The 21,762-nt window shown below is 44.2% G+C and overlaps 1 protein-coding gene across 1 annotated transcript in view; it reads right to left on the bottom strand.

Annotated features, from left to right (window-relative positions):
- DMXL1 (Dmx like 1) overlaps nucleotides 1-21,762 on the bottom strand; it is a 1,414,533-nt gene that overhangs the window by 1,163,337 nt on the left and 229,434 nt on the right. The window contains exon 4 of the mRNA XM_069226844.1: nucleotides 9,734-9,812. Within this exon, the coding sequence (XP_069082945.1) occupies nucleotides 9,734-9,812 (79 nt within the window). The remainder of the gene's footprint in view (nucleotides 1-9,733; nucleotides 9,813-21,762) is intronic.

Raw genomic sequence — 21,762 nt, 5'->3', positions numbered from 1 at the left:
CAGCCAGGTGTACCCTGACCTATGAGTCAGTACATTAATATATGATGGTATTGCATTGTAAAAGATAAAGGGGGTTATTCTAACTTTGGAGGAGGTGTTAATCCGTCCCAAAAGTGACGGAAAAGTGACGGATTTACCACCAGCCGTATTACGAGTCCATTATATCCTATGGAACTCGTAATACGGCTGGTGGTATATCCGTCACTTTACCGTCACTTTTGGGACGGATTAACACTCCTCCAAAGTTAGAATAACCCCCCAAGTCCTTTGTCAGCGTCACATACAGAAGGGCTTAAGTTTAGCATTTAAGTCTTTTTTGTAGTCGCTGGTCCTGTATGTGCCAGTATCTCTCTACATTCAGCCAGTATGTCAAGATGACCGAAATGTAAGTGGTCCGGAACCAAGCTACCAAGTTGAGCAACTTTATGATGTGGTGAACGACCTGTACCAGAACTAGCGCTGCCATGCCAGGACAATCAATTAGAGAACATTGGTCTGTCCTGCCTTCCTTGGCACTCGGAATATCAGGGAAAATGGCGGAAAGGCATACACAAACACACTGAACCATGTTATTGACAAGGCAAGGATCCTTGTTGCCAGTACCTGCTGGCATAGTACTAAATTGAAATCTTGAGTTGGAAAGCCCCATTTTTTTTTTTTTTTAGAAGACAGCTGCAGTTAGTTAATCCGGATGAAGCTCTCGCTCATGGCAGTCTGAAATGTCAATGCTGAGGGCATCTGCCTCATGGATCTGGACCTCAGGTACTTGTTCTCCTCTAATATCTACCTTGGACACTGTAGCCCAGTCCCACAGTACCTGCACATCCTCTTAGAGAATGAGATCTCATACATTCCTTGTTTGCTAAAATAGTACACCAAGGCCATGTTGTCTGTACTGATCTACACAGACTGGCCTGCCAGTCTCAGCAGGAATGCCAGTAGGCCTAGTCTGTTGGCTACCAGCTCCATGATACTCACATGGAGTGTCTTTTCCTTTTCCGACAGAAAGCTCTTGTAAACAGTATGTGAATGTAAGCTCACCATCCTTCCATCAGTGCATCCATTGTCATAGACATTCTGTCTATGGTGGTTTGGAACAGATGGTGTGCAGTGCGACAGCCTGGGAATAGTCGCCACTGCAGAGCATGTTTGAATCTTCTGGATACCATTACTGTATTATTCCAATACCATGTCACTTGTCTCCACTCCTTACCTCTAGCACCTGCCTCAGTCTCAAGCTGCAGAAGGCCACCAAACCAATGACATTATGCCCAGCATTGATTTCTAGGTCCTGTCCGGGACCATCTCCTTGGAACAGAAGGCCTTTGCCAATGCTTTGAGTTATGCCATTCCCTATGCTGAAAGAAATGCTTTTCGGAGCTGTGTGTCCTTTATAGTTCCTAGAAATTGGGGCTTTGTCTAAGGCTCAATGGATGATACTTAGTATTAGACCCTACTGATCAAAAAGGTTAATACAAGTGCCAGAACAGTACAAACATGAGAGGAATCCCAATGCATTATACTGTAGTCAGGGGCTTCTTGAACTTGTGACTGGCCTCGTGACATTTTACAGCCCAGCTGACTTTCTTTGGTTGCTGTAGAAGTCAAGACAGTCAATGCAATAACTATAACACCCATTTGTTTTGGAAACAAAAAGGAAAACGAATGCTACAGCACCCTGCTCACCTGGGTCTGGGTTTTGGGAACTTTCCAGTCTAACAGAACATAAACTTCATAATATAGCTGCTGAATTTTACCTCCGCCTGTGTAGTCCCTAAGGTAAACCACCACGCAATGCTCATTGTTGCACTTGCTTGTTTTGCTCATGCTCTTTTGATTAGGTAAGGCATACAGAATCATCCTGAAGTGCTTTTTTCAGCTATCGCTACAGTATGCTATGCTGTCTAAGTAAGCAACAATGAAGTTCCCCAAACCACAGAGTATTCTATCCCAATCCCGTTAAAATAGGACTTGGCATTTTTCAACCCAAATGGCATGACTAACATTAACTAGAGAAGTCCCAACACCATTTTCTCTGTGTAATGGGTATGCATGTCCCATCAGTAGCCACTGTTGAGATAATGTGCTAAAAAATCTTGCAGCCTCGAGCTAGTCCACAAGCTGCCCAGAGTATTGCATGGGCATCTGTCTAAATGACCTTGTTGACACCATGGTGAGCCATAAAAAACTACAAGTTGTTAATACCTCGCATGGGACCAGCACTACTGGGGGTAATCCACAGACTTTGTGTTTTTTCTCTGATGTTTCTGCCCAGCATCTTACTTATCTCTGCCTTAATGTAGTCTTGTACCATACTTGACATCCTGCAAATATGACTCTTAACTGGAAAACTGTGTCAAGTGTTGATGTTGCACAGCACACTGGTATCAGGCTAATGGTCAGTGAGAAAAAGCAAACACAAGACAATGTGTAGACTGGGAGATCACTAGACCCAGAACATTCCATTTACTTTACAATAGACAAAGTATTTTATGTAGTCTTATTTTGCAGCTGGCATTATTAAGGTTGCTCACCATTAACCCTCACGCTGTGGCGTGCTTCATCATAGAGTTCATTACTCACCTGCAGATGTCTCTGGTTAGCTCCCAATAAGCTCTTGTGCAACAATTTTAAACTAAATTTCCTAACCCTTGTTGCTGTGGTCTAGCGGATTAACTACAAAGGACAGAATTCACCACAAGAAATTACTAGTGCTTCAGATTATTTCCGAATATTCTGGGGTCTGTCTATTTCTATAGCCACAAGACCTTCCTCACTGTGGATGGTCCTCAGTTTACAATTATTTCTAGCAGTGATGAATGGCAATTGGGAGAACTTTAGACCAACTCAGGTGTTCCTATGCATTTTTTGTCTGGTTCTAGCACCTTTGTATTACTTTTTGACTGGATCACATCGAGAATTAAGGTACTTTCTAACAAGCATTTACCAAAGCCCTTTCAGGGTGAACCTTTGCATTGAGTGATATTTCAGGGATGTTAAATACTGCGACGGTGAAAAGAGGGGTGGTGGGGCTGACTATGATCCCTTGACCGTGAGGGTGATTTTGGACTTTTCAAAGTCTCTCTCAAGACAGTTCACATCAGTGAATCCCAGGCCTATTTGCTTTTTATCAATCTATACCAGAGGAAAGAGTGCCCCTCTCAGAAATGGGACACTTGAGCTTCTCACAGATAGTCAGCAGAGCCACATATCAGACCTCCTGCATGTCTTTTAGTCTTACGTGCTTTTAATTCTATTTTTAAGTCATGTAGTTGGGAAGAACAAATTACTTATCTTTCGTAATTCCTTTTCTGGTAGACACTCCAACTGCAGATTCCTCACCTTGTGAATTTCCCAGGTGCCAGACTGGATCTGGAAACTTTCAAGCAATTTCCTTGTTTGTCGACAGGTGACGTTGTGCTGCTCCGCATCAGGTCCTTGGGTTCCAGATATGTCATCGGGGCCACTATAAGAGCACCATCTGTGCACGCCGATGTCAGTTTCGTTCAGTTTTCTGTCTGTGCTCTCAGACATGGAGAGACAGAAATCAGAATATGGCGATGTTCAATATTGAAATTTTATAAACAAACTATAGGAGACCATTCCACAGAATGGGTAGGAGGGAGGGTTGGTGAGGGATCTGTAGTATCTACCAGAAAAGGAGTTACTGAAGGTAAGTAGCTTGTCCTTCAGAAAATGTTTCAAACCGCAAATATAGCTCCTTGTGAACAGATACCAAAGCAGTACCCCCCTGAGGCGGTAGGTCTGTGGGATAGCTCTGACCAAGAAATCCTACAGGACAGATCGGCAAAGTGCCCATCCAGTCAAACTTGGCTACCCAGGCAGTAGTGTTTGGTGAAAATGTGGAGGGACACCCATGTACCAGCCTGGCAAATGTCCTTGACTGTCACACCGGGTGCTAGTGCAGTGGTAATAGTCTTTGCTCTTTTGTAATGTTCATACATGCCTTTTGGAAGTTGCTACTTGGCAGGCACATATCAGACCTTTATAGAGAGAGAAATCCACAGAGAAATAATTTATTTTTCCCTTTCTTCAGAGAAGCCCACAAAGAGTTGATTGTCCAAGTGATGATGTCTGGTCCAAGCGACTTAAAAACTCTAAGCTTTCGTTGGATTAAGGCTGTGGAACCACCACTCTTCTTAGGAGAAGTGAGGTGAGGCGCCGAAAAAGTTACAAGTTGATGGACTGACCTATGGAGAAGTGTCACTACCTTTGCCAGAAAAAGCTACTTTTGTCCACAGAACTACTTTGTTCAGGAAGAAGGATGCGTACTGAGGACCCACAGTCAGGGCCTGGAATTCACTCACTTGCCTGGCTGATGCTATAGCAATGAGGAATGCTGTTTTAACAGTGAACAGGCAGGAGAAGAGGACAGCTTTGTATCAGTTTGAAAGGGGTGCACAATAAGTACTTGAGTCTCTCCTGATCTTTTTCGGTACTCTGGGCAGAAAAGGGAGGGGCATAAAGGCGTACAGGAGTCCTGAACGCCATTGCTGGCAGAAGGTGTCTCTGAGAGACAACTGCCTTGGGAATGCACAAAACTTTATGATACTGCACATTTTCTGTGGTGGCTAATAAATCTAGCCAGGTTTCGCACCAGTGGTGGAAGATGCCCTGTGCCACCTCTGGGTGCAACGGCCATTCGAGATTCACCAGGTAACATCAGCTGCGTTTGCCCATTCTGGTGTTTAAAGACCCCGCAGGAGTTGGATAATCAGCAAGACGCCCTGAGGGTTAAGCCACTTCCAGAGGCACAGGGCCTCCTGGCACTGACCCACCACTCCACACCACCCTGTTTATTGCAGTACCAAATGGCGGTGGTGTGGCTGTGAGAACCTGCACCCGCTCCACCTTGATGGCTGATAAAAACTCTTTCAGTGCCTAGTGAATCATTTGCAACTCAAACAATCTGATGTGGAGCCGAATATCGTCCAAAAACCAGAGACCCCTGAAATCCACCTCTCCCAGATAACCTCCCTAAAGTAGAAACGATGCATCAGTTATGATCATTAGCTTTGGGTGGGGTAGGGAATGGCATCTGCCCCTGGACTAACTGCGGTGGAGCACCCACCACTACAGATCTTTTGCATTTTTCACCACTTGTATGACCTCTGACAAGTCCCCTGAGACTTCAGATCCCACTGCAAAGCTTACATGTGCCCCCTGGTATGGCAAGATGCAGGAGGCCCAGAAGCCTCAGAGTCACTGTCAATGAGATCAAGGCTAATGACTGAATATCCTGGACTTTTTGAAGCGGATCGATAGCTCTGAACTACAGAGTGTCCAGTTTGGCTTGAATAAAAGGGAGCCTCTGTGAAGGAGTCAGGTGTGACTTCAGCAGGTTGATGGAAAAACACAACAATGTCAACAAGTTGGTCATCATCTTGATGTGGTTTACAATTGCTTTGAGTGAGCACGCTTTCATTAGCCAGTGGTAAGGCCAAAGGGGAACACAGACAACAAGGGCTTTTGGCCTACCTGAAAATGCTAATAACATCTATGGGTCTGCAGGACAGGGAAATAAAAGTATGAGTCCTGCAGATCAAACATTCAGACATCTGGATCGAAATTAGACTTAACATGGGCGAGAGTGAGCATTCTGAACTTGTCCTCCTGGAGGAAGGAGGTAGGCTGAAAATGAGGCGACAACCACAAACCTTTTAAGTACCTGAAGTTAACAAGAGTAACATCCTGCCCCAACCTCAGATACCACCACCCTCTCTGTTGCTCCCTTGGCTAAGAGAGTGAGAACTACTCCACACAGTATGGACAAGTGATCCACCAGAAGGTTTTCAGATGTGGGTGACATGTCCATATAGGATTGGAAAGAGGAAGTATTGTTGCACTAGAATCTGAAGCAACCATTGATCTTTAGTTAAGCTCCTCTAGCCAAGGAAATAAAAGGCAAACCAAGGGCAACCAAGTGTTACAAAAGCCAAATTAAATTAGATCTGCAGTGGCTGCAAGGGCAGGTGTCAAAATCCGGGTAGAAATTTGTCCATGGAGGCCTGAACGCAGTTGGCCGGATCCTCAACCTGGCCTTGAAAGGGCTGGAAGGCCTGTTGCCGCCGAGTCCCTTTGCTGCTGTGGTCCATGTTGGCAAGGTCTCTACTGGTAACCACTCCCGAAGCCTTGAAAGGGGCGACGTTGTTGAGGAAACTGCCAAACCAGCTGAGGTAGGCTTAGAGAACATTCTAAGCCCAAATCAGCCTTCACTCTGAACAGCTGAGAGCTATTGAAGGGCATGCCAATTAAAAATTGGGCATCAGAGGAAAAGCCAATGGAGCAAATCCAGGCATGGTACCTGAGCACCACGCTGATTCAGAATGCCATAGCCAGGAAGTGGCGCTAGTGTTCAGACCAGACAGAATATTTAGCCACATCTTGTCTCTCCGAAATGAGAGCTTGCAGGGTAGGACAAAGTCCTACTGGGATAGCCAGCAAGACCTCTGCCACCTTATTCCAAACTGCGTCCGAATATCAGCCCACGAGACATGATCTGTTAACTGAGCTACGAGCATGGCTAGTCGCAGAGAACAATTTCTTTGCAAATGTTTCCATCTGCTTTGTCTCCCTGTCAGGTGGCGTGGTAGGTAGGGAATGTATTAGAGTTGAGACCCTAGAGGCTTGGACCACTTGAGTCTCTGGCATAGGATGCTGGAGAATAATCTCCAGGGGTAGGCCTATGTTGCCTTTCCACCTGTCTACTGATTGGCAGGCAGAATCCTGGTTTGGCCCAGGTGCTCATTGGGATATTGGTGAGGGCATCGTTGAATGGTAACAGGGATTCTTGGAGTGGTTGTGCTGGGTCCAGAACTTCTGTAAGTACATTAGACTTTAATTTGTGGGTGGGCAGAATCAAGTTGAGGACCTCTGCTACCCTCCTTATGACAGTGGCAAAGGAAGCAGATTCCTCAGAGGCCTGCGGTAGGTAAGGAAATGCCAGTATCAGGGGAAGGGACCAGGCCACTTGCGTCTTGAAAACCAAACAGGTTACCACTGCGTAGAAACCACCTTCTGTGATCTCTCCAAAATAATGATAGGTGTCCTGGGCAGACATATTGGTGAGGTGTGGGGGGACCAGAACTTGACCCTTGGAGTTCGATAAACCAAGTGGATCTGCTTTCCAAGTCAGTGATGTTGGAATCAAGGTCGGGGGGGGGGAACTCAGTGACGCCAACTGAGGCACTGGAAGCAGCACCAAGAGCATTGCTGGGATTGTTGCTGGTGGAACCTGCTCCAAAAGGGTGGTTGGTAACAGGCATGGCGCCAGACTCGAGTTCACTGGAGACGAGTTACAGGAAGGTTTTGATCCTGTATGGGGGTTGAGTAGCACAGTCAGCGTCTGAGAAGGACCTGCAGGCAATAGTCCATCAGGAAGCCACTCCTGATCCTTGGGGCCCAGGTGCACTCCAAAGGATCAAACAAGGCACTAAAGATCACCAAAGATCTTTTTTAGGCCAATTTAAAGCTTGGCTATCTGTTGCAGTGTCACTGTCCATTCTGGTTTGGGATCAGCACCGGCATGTGCTCCCTGAAAGGAGACCGGCTCCGTGGGCTAGAGGTCTCAGATGGTCGCTCAACTCCAAGTGGCAAGATCACCATTTAAGGAATTCCTCCTTACCTGCTTGGCCGCAGATGGTGCATTGCAGCTCCCTTCAAGGTAGGTATGTCACAGAGTCTGTTTCGTCTCAAGAACGTGACAACATCCCTACTGGCTCCATCTTGTGAGCAGCAAATTATGGGGTGAGTCTCCTTCAAACTGAACGCCGTATGCAGGAGAATTATTCTGAATAAATTGGTATTATCTCTTAGATCCTACTTGGCTGAAAAGAAATATATAGCAGCCTAAGGGACTGCTCCCTCAAAGCCTTCGGCGTCATAGCCCAGCAGTCTGAACACGACTTGTAGTCATGGTCACGTCAGAGACACCACAGACACACCAGGTGTGGGTCTGCAAACGACATGGCGCAATGACAGGCGCCACACGATTTAAACACTGTCTTTCCTAAAAAATGAAGTCAGCAAAATGTCTAAAAAAGGATGTAAAAAAATTACAGAGGGGTAGCTCTTCTCCGGATCAGCGCTACTTGCCACGGAAAAAAAAAAAGAACTGACATCAGCGCACCGAGGTGGTGCCTGTACAGGTAACTGCAACATCACTCCCAGCACGGACAACACTGAAGACGATGACGCATGGAGCCTATCAACACCACTTACCTGTGCGCAAAGGTACAACTCACAAAAAATCTTCCAGAACCAGTCTGAAAACTGGGAACTTCAAAGGAAAGGAATCTGCAGCTAGAAGTCTTTATCAGAAAGGAATATATATAAATTCACTGCTGGCTCCTCTGTGCATGACAATAATTGTATAAAATTATTGTTTGTTACCTTTCCTTAATTTGTTATCCTAATCCAAGATAGCTGAACCTTTTCACTGATATGTCCTGTTTATCCACTATATAAGGAGTACCATTACAAAGTTCAGGTGTGTTGCTAGTGTGCTTATATCACTGCTGAAGCTCTGTACTCAGTGGATTCTATGCTGGTTGCTGTCCTTCGACTGCCACTTGGCCTGACCAGATAGAAGCTTTTTGTTCCTAGCTCTCAGTTTTTTCCTTTCTGGCTGTTTTATTTTCTGGAGCAGTGTTACATGTTCTGTCCAAGTCTGGGGTCTGGTACTGCCTCTGGAGATAAGCGCCTATTTTTATGAAATAAGAAGAAATTGGGAGCATCACCCAGAAGACCAGCACTTGACTAGAGAGCTGTACTTCTTTTTTTCTTTTTTTTTTTTTTAGGGAAATATGTGTCAGAAGAACAGGATGAAAATCCCTGTCAGTAGGTGTGGAAAGAAAGGAACTGACATCAGGGTGCAGGAGACGCTTTTATCAACATATTGGGAACAGATGTGGAACCACACATCTTCACCTGTGGATGCACACAGGAACCGACTGAAAGTTTCCAGATACAGTATGGCACCTGGAGAAGAAATTCACAAGGTAAGGAATTTCCAGTTAGAGGTCTCCACGAGAAATGTTCCATTCACATAGGCAGGGTTTGAAATGAATGTTGGACAGAAACATTTCTATTTAAAAAAGCTGTTCCTGAATTCAGCACCCAGCCAGAGATATTTTAGGCTCTTGAATATTTATGAATATAATATGCAATTATAGGAATTTTTCAGTTGATAGCAAACAGAATCCTCCACCTTGGTCAATCTAGTCTGAGGTTAAACATAACATTTTTTTAATGGGTAAAACTCCATCACTTTAAAAAAGCATGGTTATTTAATGTGAGTTATCTGTGGATTTATGAGCTGTGTTTGTGTTTTCTGATGTTATTTGAAGCCAGTCCATCTTACCATTTCGATCAGCTCAATGAAGACCTTTGGTGCAACATTCATAAAACTCAATGTTGTTTGGATGGGCTTTACACGCCACTAACTAAACATTTGAGAAAAAAAAAAATCTAGTGCCTTCCTTATCAAATAGATCGATGTAAACTGAATTTTCCCCCATGCAGTGACTATTTATAAAAACTATACGTCAGATAATTAATAAATGAATACAGCACTAAGATGGTAAACAATTGCAAATATTCTGTACAATAATTAACATACTTCTAAATGCTCTTTTTCTAATTCCTTCACAAAATACAAAGACTGTATGATTTTGAGGTGTAGAAGATATTGCTAAAAATACAGATCTCTTACCTGTTGGGTCCCAAGTGACATTATGTGCTAAAGAATCAAGCAAAAATTGACCACTTTTCTGCCACTGATTACATGATCCCTACAAAGTAAATAACAAAGAAACATTAATGTTTATATAAAAGAGAGAGAGAGAGAGAGAGAGAGAGAGAGAGAGAGAGAGAGAGAGAGAGAGAGAGCGAGAGAGAGAGAGAGAGTGTGTGTGTGTGTGTATGTGTATATATATATATATATATATATATATATATATATATATATATATATATATATATATATATATATGTTACTTATCCTCTAATCATCTGTTCGCAGCATGTAATGCCATAGATTCACACACTGCATAGGTCTGCCATCTAGTGTGAAGTCTGGACGTTTACACCTTGTTTTTCTTAAAAGAAGTTGGAGCCATGAGGACTGTAGATCCAAAATGAACCAGCACATTGCCTCCACCTCAGATTGTTTTCCACTCAGCGAGTAAATGAAGTGCAGTGTTGAAGACAGAACATGCTGTTCATAGTAGAGGGGTGAAGGACACAGAAAATAATATATGTGATCACTGCTGCCATCCAATGATGAGAGTGGGCTTATTGTATTTTACAGTGCTGCACGCTATGAACAGATGATTTAAAAATTAGGAACATTTTCTGATCATAGCATGTGTGGCCGTAGATACACATGCTAGGTATAAAATATAAAGCAATCACTCTCCAAGGTGGTGGATAGCAAACAGATGATGCAGATGTTGGAAAAAAGTTCTTAATACTACTTGGCTAACTAAAGCATATTGATGTGCAAGAATGTCAAAAAAATAATGCATTGTGAATGTATATTTTGTTGACAAAGTAGCAGCCTTGCATATGTCCGTGAGAAGGCTAAGGTTGTGCCCGTTTTGCATGTACAGTGGGCTGTACGGGGTAAAGAGAGAGGGAGCACTGAGCCTTGGCTAAGCAAGTCTGGATTCACTTAACTATCCAACTGGCAATGCTGACTTTTGAGATGGCACGGCCCCTGTGTGGTTTTGCAAAGGCTACAAAAAGTGGAGTAGATTTTCTAAAAGGCTTTGTTCTATCAATGTAGCACATACGAGCTCTTTGACATCCAGAGGGTGACGGGCTCCTTCAGCTACAGGCTTTGGTTGGGGGAAAAAAACCTGGAAATGATTGGTCTGTAACAGCTTGGAGATCACTAAAACGTCTGAGGGAAGAGACAGGGATCAAGAAAAGCTATCTTCCACGAAGAGCACTTATCTGACATAAATATAGATGTTCACAACAAAGACCTAAGAGTAGGTGAGGGCTACAGTGAGGTTTTAGATCCATGCCAGAGCCATCTTTGTGGGTATTACACCTTTAAACCTTCCATGAAGGCTTTAATAACTGGAATTCTAAACAGGGAGGAGTATTGACTGTTTTAAAGCTGTTACCATTGTGGTTAAGTGTAAGCCTACAGAAGTGTAAGCATGGCCTGCATTCAGGGTCGGACTGGCCTATAGGGCACTCAGGCAGCTCCCAATGGCCTGGTCTGACAAATCAGTGTGTAAGTCGATTTTGTAGCAGGGTGTGGGCCTGTTTTATGGTCCAGTGGGCTGATTTTTACTGTTGAGTTCCCAAATACTACCTCAAACATCACCTGTAGCGAACACAAATACATGCAGTCTCCCATCGGTTGCAGAATACTCACACAGCATGTCTTTTACAAGTTCAAAAATGGCCTAATTTGCACATGTGGGGCACTTTTTTGACTATCTGGTTTGCTTATTGAGGCCACTTTTATTTTGGGTTCGAGGCCCAGTTTTTTTTTATCCCAGTCCAACACTGCCTGCTTGTAAAAATGTACGAGGTAAGACACAATCTGCTGCACAGAAAATGTGAAAGGATATAACTGTTTGGATATGTGGCAATGCATAAGCCTTTTGCATTTAGTGGCATAACGTGTAGGTAGTGGGCTTTCCCACCTCCTGCATGATATAAATTAATTACAATAACAAACTGACGTAACCTAGTTTTAGGGCCTCAGGTGTCAGGTTGAGCTTTTTCAATCTGGATGTCTGAGCAAACCCAGCTGCTCAGTGAGAAGGTCTGGTGTATATGGGAGCTTCTAGTTAGAATCGACTGACATCTCTCGGAGCACTGAATACCAGGGCTGTCTCATCCAGGCTGATGCAACTAGAGTGAGGGTTGTGGACAACGGCTATATCTTCCTCACTATATGAGGGAATTGGGGAAACAGACAGAAAAGCATAGGCAAATATCCCTAACCAGGCAATCCATAGAGCACTGCCCAAGGTTCATGGGTGGGGACAGATGGAGTGGAAGTTTTGGCATTTTGCTTTTTCAGCAGTGACAAACATGTCGATCATTGGAATACCCCACCACTGGAATTACCTGGTGAAGGACTTGTGGATGGAGTTCTCATTCCTGGACCAGTTGGTGTTTCCTGCTGAGCAGATCCACACAATCGTTCCCCATTCCAAGCAAGTGCTCCAACAGGTGAACGTTGTTCGATTTGCCCTGTGCCAAATATTATGAACTAGCACAGAAAGCTGGGGACAGCGAGCCCCACCCTGCCTCCGTAATGCTGTCTGTCTGTATCAGTACTGTTCTTCCCCACAGATGTGGGAGTAACACTTTCCACACTAATCTAGTGGCTTGAAGCTCCAGGTAGTTTATGAGACGCCCCTGGTGCCGAGGGGGTCTAGGTGCCTTGGACAGTCGTGTTGTGGAGGTGAGCTCACCACTCCATAAGGGAGGCATCTGCAGTTATTATAAACTGTGAACGGGGGTCTAGAAAGGGCCTGTCAAGCAACAGATTACTATTGTACCACAAAAGCTGAGAGTCCTGGGCTCTTCTGCCTTGAGAATTATTCTTGTAGCAGGGGCATGTGTGACCTGGCATATGATACAATTGCAAAGCATGAAGCCATCGTCCCCAACATTTTCAATATAGTTAGAACAGTAATGGGACGGTGCGTCTGGAAAAAGAGGTAGCGGCTGTTTGAATGCCTTCACCCTCTATTGGTAGGGGAAGACTTTGCCTGTTACATTATTTAAGACTGAACCAAGGAAATGCTGAAACTGCTGCAGCCGTGGATGTGATTTGTTTGCACTGATGGTGAAACCTAGGCTGTGAAGTAGAGACACTGCTGTCTGAGTATTTGCTAGATATTGCCGTTTGCTGCTGTTCTTGATCAGCTAGTCATCTGAGTATTGAAAGAGGAGTAAGGGTTTTCTGAGCAGATGTGCTGCCACCGCAACTAGGTACTTTGAAAATACCTTTGGGAGCAGTGGTAACTCCAAACTGTTCCTCCTTGAACCGGTAGCAGTGTTTTCTTATCGGAGGCATTAAGTGATGTGCTGGTTGATGGGGATATGAAAGTAAATATGAAATCACCTCGCCATAGCATCAAGATGACATCTCATTGAGTGACTATATGGAAGGCTAAAGGTCAAGGATCAGCCTGGTAAAGCAGTTCTTCTTGAGAATTAAAGAGCAAAGGGAGTACACCCATGTAAAACACTGATGTGCAGATACAGGTTCTATAGCTCCCTTTTGTACAAGGGTCTGAACCTCTTCCCCCAGAACGTTAAGGTGGTCTGAACTCAGTTTGTGATGAAAGGGTGGGATATTGGGCGGGGGGGTGTGTGAAATTCGAGGCAGTACCTTTCCCATGCAATGGAGAGAACCCACTGATCTCAGGGAATATTTCCCCACTGTGCTAGCAAGTGTCTCAGCCTTTCCTCAACAGATGTGATGTGGTCATGGGAAGAAAGTGGTGACCCTGATTTGGGTAGCCTCTTCTGCCTTTTCTGCACCCATTCCCCACTCCTCAGGCCTACATCCTGACATCACAGACATGTCTGTGAAGGAGAACGCATCTCTATTTTATATGCTCCGCATTGAGGGCTTCATCTAATGTTGGCACTGCTGACAGTTTTCCCTTAGCATTCAACTCTTTTCCTCTTTTCTAATTGGTCTCTGGTAAGTGCTCCATATCCTCCCAGTGGTACTGGTCGTAACTGGAGAGGAGGCCCTCTGAATTTGGGATGCATCAGTGTGTGGCTGAATCAAAAGCTACCTTATTTTCTGTGGTATCACTCTGCTTAGACTTCTAGTGAGGTGGAAAGGACTCCAGTGGCCTTTTCCGGGCAAGCCATTTTACGGGCAATGTGCACAACTAAGGAGTCCAGGATAATATGCCCACAAATATAAACTGAGTCATCTGAGGCAGGCTTATATTTTTCTCCACATAGGGACTAACCACCCTGACTTTCGTGGGCTCATTTTAATTGTCACAGGCCCGCTTCAGCATGCTCGTAAGCATTGGGCGTTATCACACTCAATCTTTGAGTTTCGACTAAGAAGCGGTCTTCATACCGAGCTGTGTGGAGCTTTACATGATGGTATTATGCAGCCCTTGGTATTACAATATGGTGTGCAGTAGTGTTCCACAGCAGGAATGGCTTGGCTGGGTTGTGCTCCAGAACTACATCATTATCTTCCCAGAGATCATCCCTGTCTTGGGGCGCAAAGGGCTCCCCACAAAGGTCCTGAAGTAGTAAGGGATGACTGGTTCTGAATCAGTGGGGTGAGGATCATGTGGAGCAAAAAAATGGGGATAGTGGTGGTGTTGAAGGAGGAGGTGTGGGTGATAAATGTGGGAATGGAGTCTGTCTGACTGTCACATCTCTCACCCTTTTTAGGACATGATGATATGAATCTGGTTCTCCAACGAAGGCTAGCCAACCTTCTTGGAGGGACCCTGATGAGTCCTGGAGCTAGTGGTTTGGCAAGTATTTTCCCTGTTTCCAGCTGAAAGAAGAGGTTCTTCTAATTTGCATCAGGGCCTCTGAGTTTTTCAAAGATGGACCCCTCTGTGGAGTCGGACTATGGTGTTGAGTGGGGCTTTGGTGCTAGCTTCAAAGTCAGTTGCTGCGGTGCTTTGGTCGGGGCTTAAATAGTGCATATTGTTAAGGCCAATCTGGTTGTGACGTCTGCATTGAGTGCTGTTTTTCAGCATCTACATACTGAGAAGTCATGAAAGCATGGTGCAGGTTGCTGCCGTTGAATGGGGTCTTGGCAGGCGTTCAACCAGCCCCTGCAGTCCTGTGTGTTGAAGCTGGATGAGCAGAACCTGAAGGTTTATGCCATTTCCAGCTCAACTCTGGACCTGATGACCTACTCCTATGAAAGCGATGCTCTATCTCTGTTAATGTGCATTTTGGGGCTGGAGATTGACCCTGAGGTGCAGGAGATGCACATGGAGTCTACTTTATCTTCGCCCGAGACTCGCGTATGTTGCACTGCTGGTTCAAGAAATTTGTTCTCCTCCTCAACATTTGAGCGCTCGGGAAAAAAAAGGCACCTGGACCTCCTTCTCCTTCAGCTGCTGCAGTGCCAGAGGACTGGCTTCTACATTCTCCGCACCTAGCATGTTTTTATCTCTGAAAATACTAGGCGTCTTTGAGGAGGCTTGTTTTTGTATTTTGTGATAGGCCCACCTTCTTTCCCTCCAGACCTTAATGTTTAGGTTTTTTTGCAGCAGAAGGGGAGGCAGACTTTGCAAGGAACCTTCACATGTTCTAGGGTGAGACAGAGTTTGAAGACATTGTGATGGTTGCTCGAGGGGTATTTTGCGTTACACAATGGGCAGAAGTGGAAATGAGTGTGTTCCATAATGCCTCATAGTGCATTATTGAAGAAGCCTCCAGGACATGAGAAGATTGTGACTCAAGATCGCTATGTGTTGAAGTGCCCCATCCATTCACCATCAAATCTTAAATCCTGGCACTGTCAGCTGGAGCTGATGTCTGGGTAATGGTGCCGTTTTCATTACAAGGCCCCGGGGGCTGCTGGAACAAAGAAGGAAGAACCAGTGTGAAATAACAAATTAACCTCGTAGACGGAAGGTGGAAGAAAACAATCTGAGGAGAAGCCAGTGTACATAGTGATTGTGGGCAAAGAGTGACATCACAACAGGTGTCGTAACTTAAACTTCTTTGAAGAAAAACAAGTTTCAAATTTCCTGAGCCAAATACATAATTATATATATCAGGTGGAAGCTGAAATGTTGTAGTGGAAATATATTTTTGTTCTTTGGAGAGTCCAGCATGTCACCAGAGAAGCCTTAGCTCTGGTAGAGAATGCTCAGACTCCAGATGAAGGGCCTGCCTTAAGTAGAGAGTTAGTGTGGGACATGTGAAGTATGATCCGCTACAATGGTGCCCTTAGCTACATCTCAGCCAACACACTACCTTCAAATATCACAACAACTCTGTATTAAGAACACAAGACTCCGCTCTATCCAAATAAAGACATTAGGCATACCTGATGAGGATGTTCAGTCAGATGGTGCCTCACATATGTGCAGACAAAAAGAGGGAGAAGGTGCCTTTGAGTCAGTTAATACCTTGAAAACAACAATGGTATGAGTACGCAGATATATAGTGTGTTCCAGTGATACAGAGGCATAGACCTGAAGCGTAACAAAACTTGAGGGGGCCCCCTTGCAAGGTACATGGGGCACCCCTCTGGACTCAGTCAGGAGCTCGCTGGCCAGGGCAGGGCGCTGAGGGGGCCCCCTGGAGCTCAGGCATCCTCCCCTCACTGTGGGAGATGCAGGGGCCTATGGGTCGTCACAGACACTGGAGCTCAATACCATACTTGGCATATGTTAACATGAGCAGGAAATAAGTCTTCTAATACAAGAGATTCAAGATGCAAGAATTATTAGAAACTGATCTAGCCAGGTCTAAGATGGTAACTCAAGTGAGTGAAGGGCACTTGCCAGGAAGAACATGTGTGTTCTGTCCAGCAAATATTGCTTAATATCTTCTTTTGCACTGAAGTAGTATCCCTTTGGTCCGTTTCAGTTTTGTGTGATTTATGTGTATTATTTCTTGATATTGTTATGCTATAGTTTGGTTATGACATTAAATATTTGCCTAGAAGTTTAACATTTATTTTGGACTGTTGCAGGTTTATAAAGAGACAATATTATGGCTGATGATTGTTTGGAAGATCATACAGATGTAATCTACGAGATGCTTTGAGAATTGGACCTTATGGTATTGGGGGATTTTAATTTTCATTTAGAGAATAGTCTTGATCTGGAGACGGACCATCTTTTCGAGCTGTTCTCTTGATTAGGACTTAACCAAATAGTTAGTAGTGCCACTCATCACGCAGGACACACTCTAGATGAGATTTTTACAAATAACCCTGCTTTTGGGAGCCCACTCCTTTTTCTGGTAACTTGCTCCAATCACTTTGTGGTGGCCAAGGAGGTTAGGCTACAGGATAACTCTTGAACAGTTTGCAGCACTAAAAAGCCCGGGAGCAGACCCTGATATAAGATTTAACCTACTGAATTGAATGCCTTATTAACCATTTCCGCCGCCAAAACGTATGGGGACCCTGACCAGATGGTTGAACATTTTTCAAACTGGATTACTTCTACCCTCAATGTCATGACCCCAACAACAAGCAGGACTAGTAACAACAAAAAGCAGTCCCAGCCATGGTTCAATAAACCACTTAGGGCGTGGAAACAAGGTTGTAGAAGGCAGGAAAGAAAATGGCGCAAAGCTTTCACTTAATGGAAAAAAATAAATATATAGATTGCCTAGCTGAATATAAAAGGTTATCTTTTATAGCCAAATCTAACTATTTTTCTGATCAAATTAGACTGGTGAGTGTCTCCAATGGAACTCTCTTCAGAACCATTAAAAAGCTAACTGTACCTACTCAGGTGTCGGTAGCAGTTAGTAATCAGGACTTCTGTAACTCCTTAGCCTGCTTTTCTCAAGAGAAGATAACTACATTTTTTTTCATCAATTTACTGTCTCCTGTCAGGGCGCCTCCTCATTAAACATTCTCCAGAGCCAACGGGCCGCCTTGATCAGTTTGAGGTCCTGCCAGTGGATAAGCTAGAAAAAGCTATGTTAGGTATCAACTCCTGCATACTCCCCCCACCTTCCCTACAAGACTTTGCATATGGCCTCCAAAGTATTGGTGACATACTTGGCCAGTGTTTTTCCCACCATGTTTCAATCAGGAGTTTTCCCAACTGTTTGGGAGTTTGTTTCAGTTCTCCTTCTATTAAAAAAGTCTAACCTCAATATGTTAGATTCAAACAACTTTCATCCAATCTCTCTGGTTCCATTTCCTGCACAATTGGTAGAAAAGGTGATGAATGATTCACTGAGAATTGTCATTTTCTTTTTCTTTATGACACTGGCTTTAGGTAAGGCCATAGAGTAGCCCTGGATGGAGGTGGAAAAACGCTCTCATCCTATTAGATCTCTCAGCAGTTTTTGATACCATCAACCATGAGTTGTTGATTGGGCAGGATCTGAAGAATGGGGATTTAAGGCCGGGCTGCAACACTGCTGCAGTCCTTTCTTTCTGGACAACTTCAATCTGTGGCTTTATGTGATCTCATCACAGATCTCTACTCACTGCCATGTGGGGTACCACAGGGGTCGTCATTGAGGCCCATGCCGGTCAATCTATGTTTGCCCTCTGGCCGCACTCATTAAATCTGTGGATCTGCGTTGGCGTTATATGCCAACAATACAAAAATTGTGGTCTCCATAGCTAAAGATGATATCCGCTCTAGTGAGCTTTTTATAAATTGCATGAGCGCTGTTAGCAAATGGATGGACTCAAACTGCCTTAAATGGAATTCCTTAAAAACAGAGGTTATCCTTTTGGGCAACAATACGACATTCTGGTCTCCAACCTGGTGGCTGCTGGTTGTGGGTAAGGTTCCCACACCAGTTGGAAAGGTTAAAAATCTGAGGGTAATCTTGAATCGTGACCTAAATTTCAAAGGTGAAGTGAACAGGGTTACCTCCTCCTCCTTTCAAGCCTTATGAATGGGCAATAAGATTAAGAAATGTATATATTTTTAACTTGGTAAAAACAGAAGTCATTGCCCTAGTTTTGACCAGACTGGACTACTCTAACAGTCTGTATCTGGCAAAGGGATCTCTAGCCAAACTTCAAACTCTGCAAAATACAGCTGCAAGGTTTCTCTTATCAATTTCAATTTCAATTCCAGACGGCAGTCTGTAAAATCGGCCATCAGTAAGCTGCACTGATTGCCAGTAAGACAACTATGTTATTTTCAAGACACTGTTTTTGGCCTACCAGACACTTAATGGATTGGGTCCTAACTATTTCCAACTAAAGCTGAGATGATACAGGAAGAACTCTTCGTTACGCTTCTGCCATGAATCTGGTGGTTCCATCCTTTGAACTCTCTTCCTGGGGCGGCAGAAGCTTTTTTAGCTCTACTTTGAAATCAGCTTCCTGTTAGTTTAAAGTCTGCTGTTTCCCTCCCTCTTTTTAGAAAATCCTTATAGACATGCTTTTTAGTCAAGCAAGTGGTTAAGGGGCTGTTCTCCTTCCTCCTTGAATCTAGCACAGCGCCTAGACACCTTCAAGTATTTGTTTGCGCTTTATACATTTTTTCATTCATTCATTCAGACAAACATGCAAATGTCGACCACGGAAGGGTGCAGGCTAGTCCTTGGCATGGCTCACTCAACAGGAAAGGTTTAGTCGCTTGTTCTTGTGCCATGCTTCATTTGAAGGCTTCCTGGAGGTTACCAAAATGACCAGGTTCTCTTAAGAGATGATTAAAGAGGAAAAGGTAAGCTCATCTGGAAGCAAGCACTTAAGCTATAATGATGATGAAACTGGAATAAAAGTATTCCTCTTCAATCACTCGATTAGAGTGGATCTCTCATTATGGTGCGGCACCGTTGGAAAGTAACTGAATCTTTAATCTCTAGTGAGCCTGGAGGACAGGATAGTTTTCTCTAAAGGAACTCCTTTAGGGATTTGGGATGAAGCTTGAGGAATAAGATGTTGTCTCCGGAGGCTTGAAGCTTAAAGAAATTCTGGTCTTGAAATAGTAAAATGCCTTCAATGGACCGACAGATAATTATGGTTTGACCACTACTGTTAATTTGGCACTCTTCAATTTGTTTGCAACCAAGCTGATCTTGTGCTGTTGGAACGTCTTGTCAGTGTAGGAATCAACTATCACTATTAACTAATATTTAATTCTAATTTAAGGGAGACTGAATTGCATGTAGCCACCACTCCCACAGGACTTTCAATGTCACCGTGGACAAAGCCTGGAGGGCCAGAGCAGTACCCTTCACCTTAGCTGCGTAGTCAAGCTGTGAAGGAACAGGTCTTTGCTGAAGATGGCTGTCAGTACATTCTCAAGCAATGCAATGAGACAGGACAGAAGCAGAATAGGCAGTGTCAAGTCCAAGTCAAGCATGTTGGTGCTGACTGCAGCCCTGAAGGACTTGCAATTGGGGACTGCACTAGAGACTGTGTTGAACACTTATGCCAATCAAGGATTTAGAGAGACAACAAAAAAACACAATGTCTTGCATTAGAATGGAGTTACAACAAACTCCATTCACAACTGCTGCTATTGCCTGACCTCAGGTGCATGCAGTTATGGCCTGTAACTCTTGGTGCCTCTGCTAACTTCTCTAACACCTGTGCCTCAGATAAAGTGAGAAAGCAGCAATACGCTGGTGGTGTGAAGTCTATTTTTATTCAGTAATCAGGCATTTCATTTGAGGACTCCATGGCTTTCCCCTGCTTGACAGTACGCTGCAATGAGCAGCGGCAGGTCTAAACTATAGAAGAGGTGGAGCTCTAACATGGACTAGTTAGGCCTTATCTAACAAGAACTGAAAATGTATACACCCATGCAAGCTACTCGCTGGTGCAACCCCCATTATGTAGTGAACAGCTGGCCCACAGCTAATACTCTACACCTCTCACTGCAACAGTTGAATAGTACAGAGTCCAGAATGATGGATTAGCTATTGGCTCAGTTACATTGCAATGGAAGCTTGGGACCAGCGGGCTCAAACAGAAGTCAGACAAGATTTATGGTGCAGTGTGATCTTCTGGGGTAAGAGACTGTTTGATCCACTAAGTCAATCAGCTCCAAGATATTTGGTTTGTCTTTCTTTAACCTTGAAAAGGGGAGCAGCCTACACAGATTTTCAGGTAGTAAGGAAAAATGACTGATTACTCACCATTGCTCCCAGTTCCGGTCCCGTCTTCCTCATTACAGTCCTGACAATGGAGTTCATCTCCTGTTCCGGTAGATAATGCTTCCCCAAGACCAATGTCAATACTTCTTTGAACAAGGCTGTCCCTCTCCCAGCATTACTGAAATAACTCGCTCCTGGTAGAAAACATGCTGCAATAACTGAGCTCAAATTCAATCAATCAATGAAACTGAGAGGGCGGGAGGACAACAGGACTGTACAGAGGAAGATCTGGACTTGGAGCAATGAAGATAACCAGTGAGTAACCAGGTCATTACCTCCTTGTCCATCTTCCTTGCCCAGTCCTGACAATGGAAACCATATCCCAGCTGCCATTCATTGATTAAATAGTGCAAGAATACACCAGAAAAGGCTGTACTGTATGCCAGAATCTAAAACAATTTATTTCAGTAAGAAATAACCAGAAAGCAAAAATATATCAAATCAAACAGAATGAATAGAGAACAATACATGGGAACCAAACTCCATTGAGAAAACACCTCCGACTGCAAATGATAGTGTATCATGATCGTATTACAAGAAGCCCATGTAGCTGCACAATGAATATTCTGAACCGAAACTCCCTTAGAAGCTGTTGAAGAGGCAACCATTCCCCTCGTAGATCTTCCCATTAAATGAGAAGGGACCTCCTTCCTTGAAACCACATATGCCTTGGAAATAGCCAGCTTAAGCCACCTGGACAGAGTGGAGGTGGATGGACGAAGATCTTTATCCGGGAGACAAAAAGGGACAGAGCAAATCAATCTTATAAAAGAAGGCTGTCCGTTCCAAATAAATGGTCAACGCCCTAGGCACATCTGGGTGTGAGGGCGTAACTCCTCAGTGGAGGGGAGAGGATGAAAAACAATATCCTCTGTCAAATGAAAAGAGGATGGAATTTTAAGTTTGAACTGAGGACTTGGTCTCAACACTAGCTCATTT

The sequence above is a fragment of the Pleurodeles waltl genome, chromosome 1_1, assembly GCF_031143425.1.
Source record: "Pleurodeles waltl isolate 20211129_DDA chromosome 1_1, aPleWal1.hap1.20221129, whole genome shotgun sequence".
Classification (NCBI taxonomy): Eukaryota; Metazoa; Chordata; class Amphibia; order Caudata; family Salamandridae; genus Pleurodeles; species Pleurodeles waltl.
Note: the sequence above shows the minus strand (reverse complement) of the source record. Positions and strands in the feature narration are given on the sequence as shown.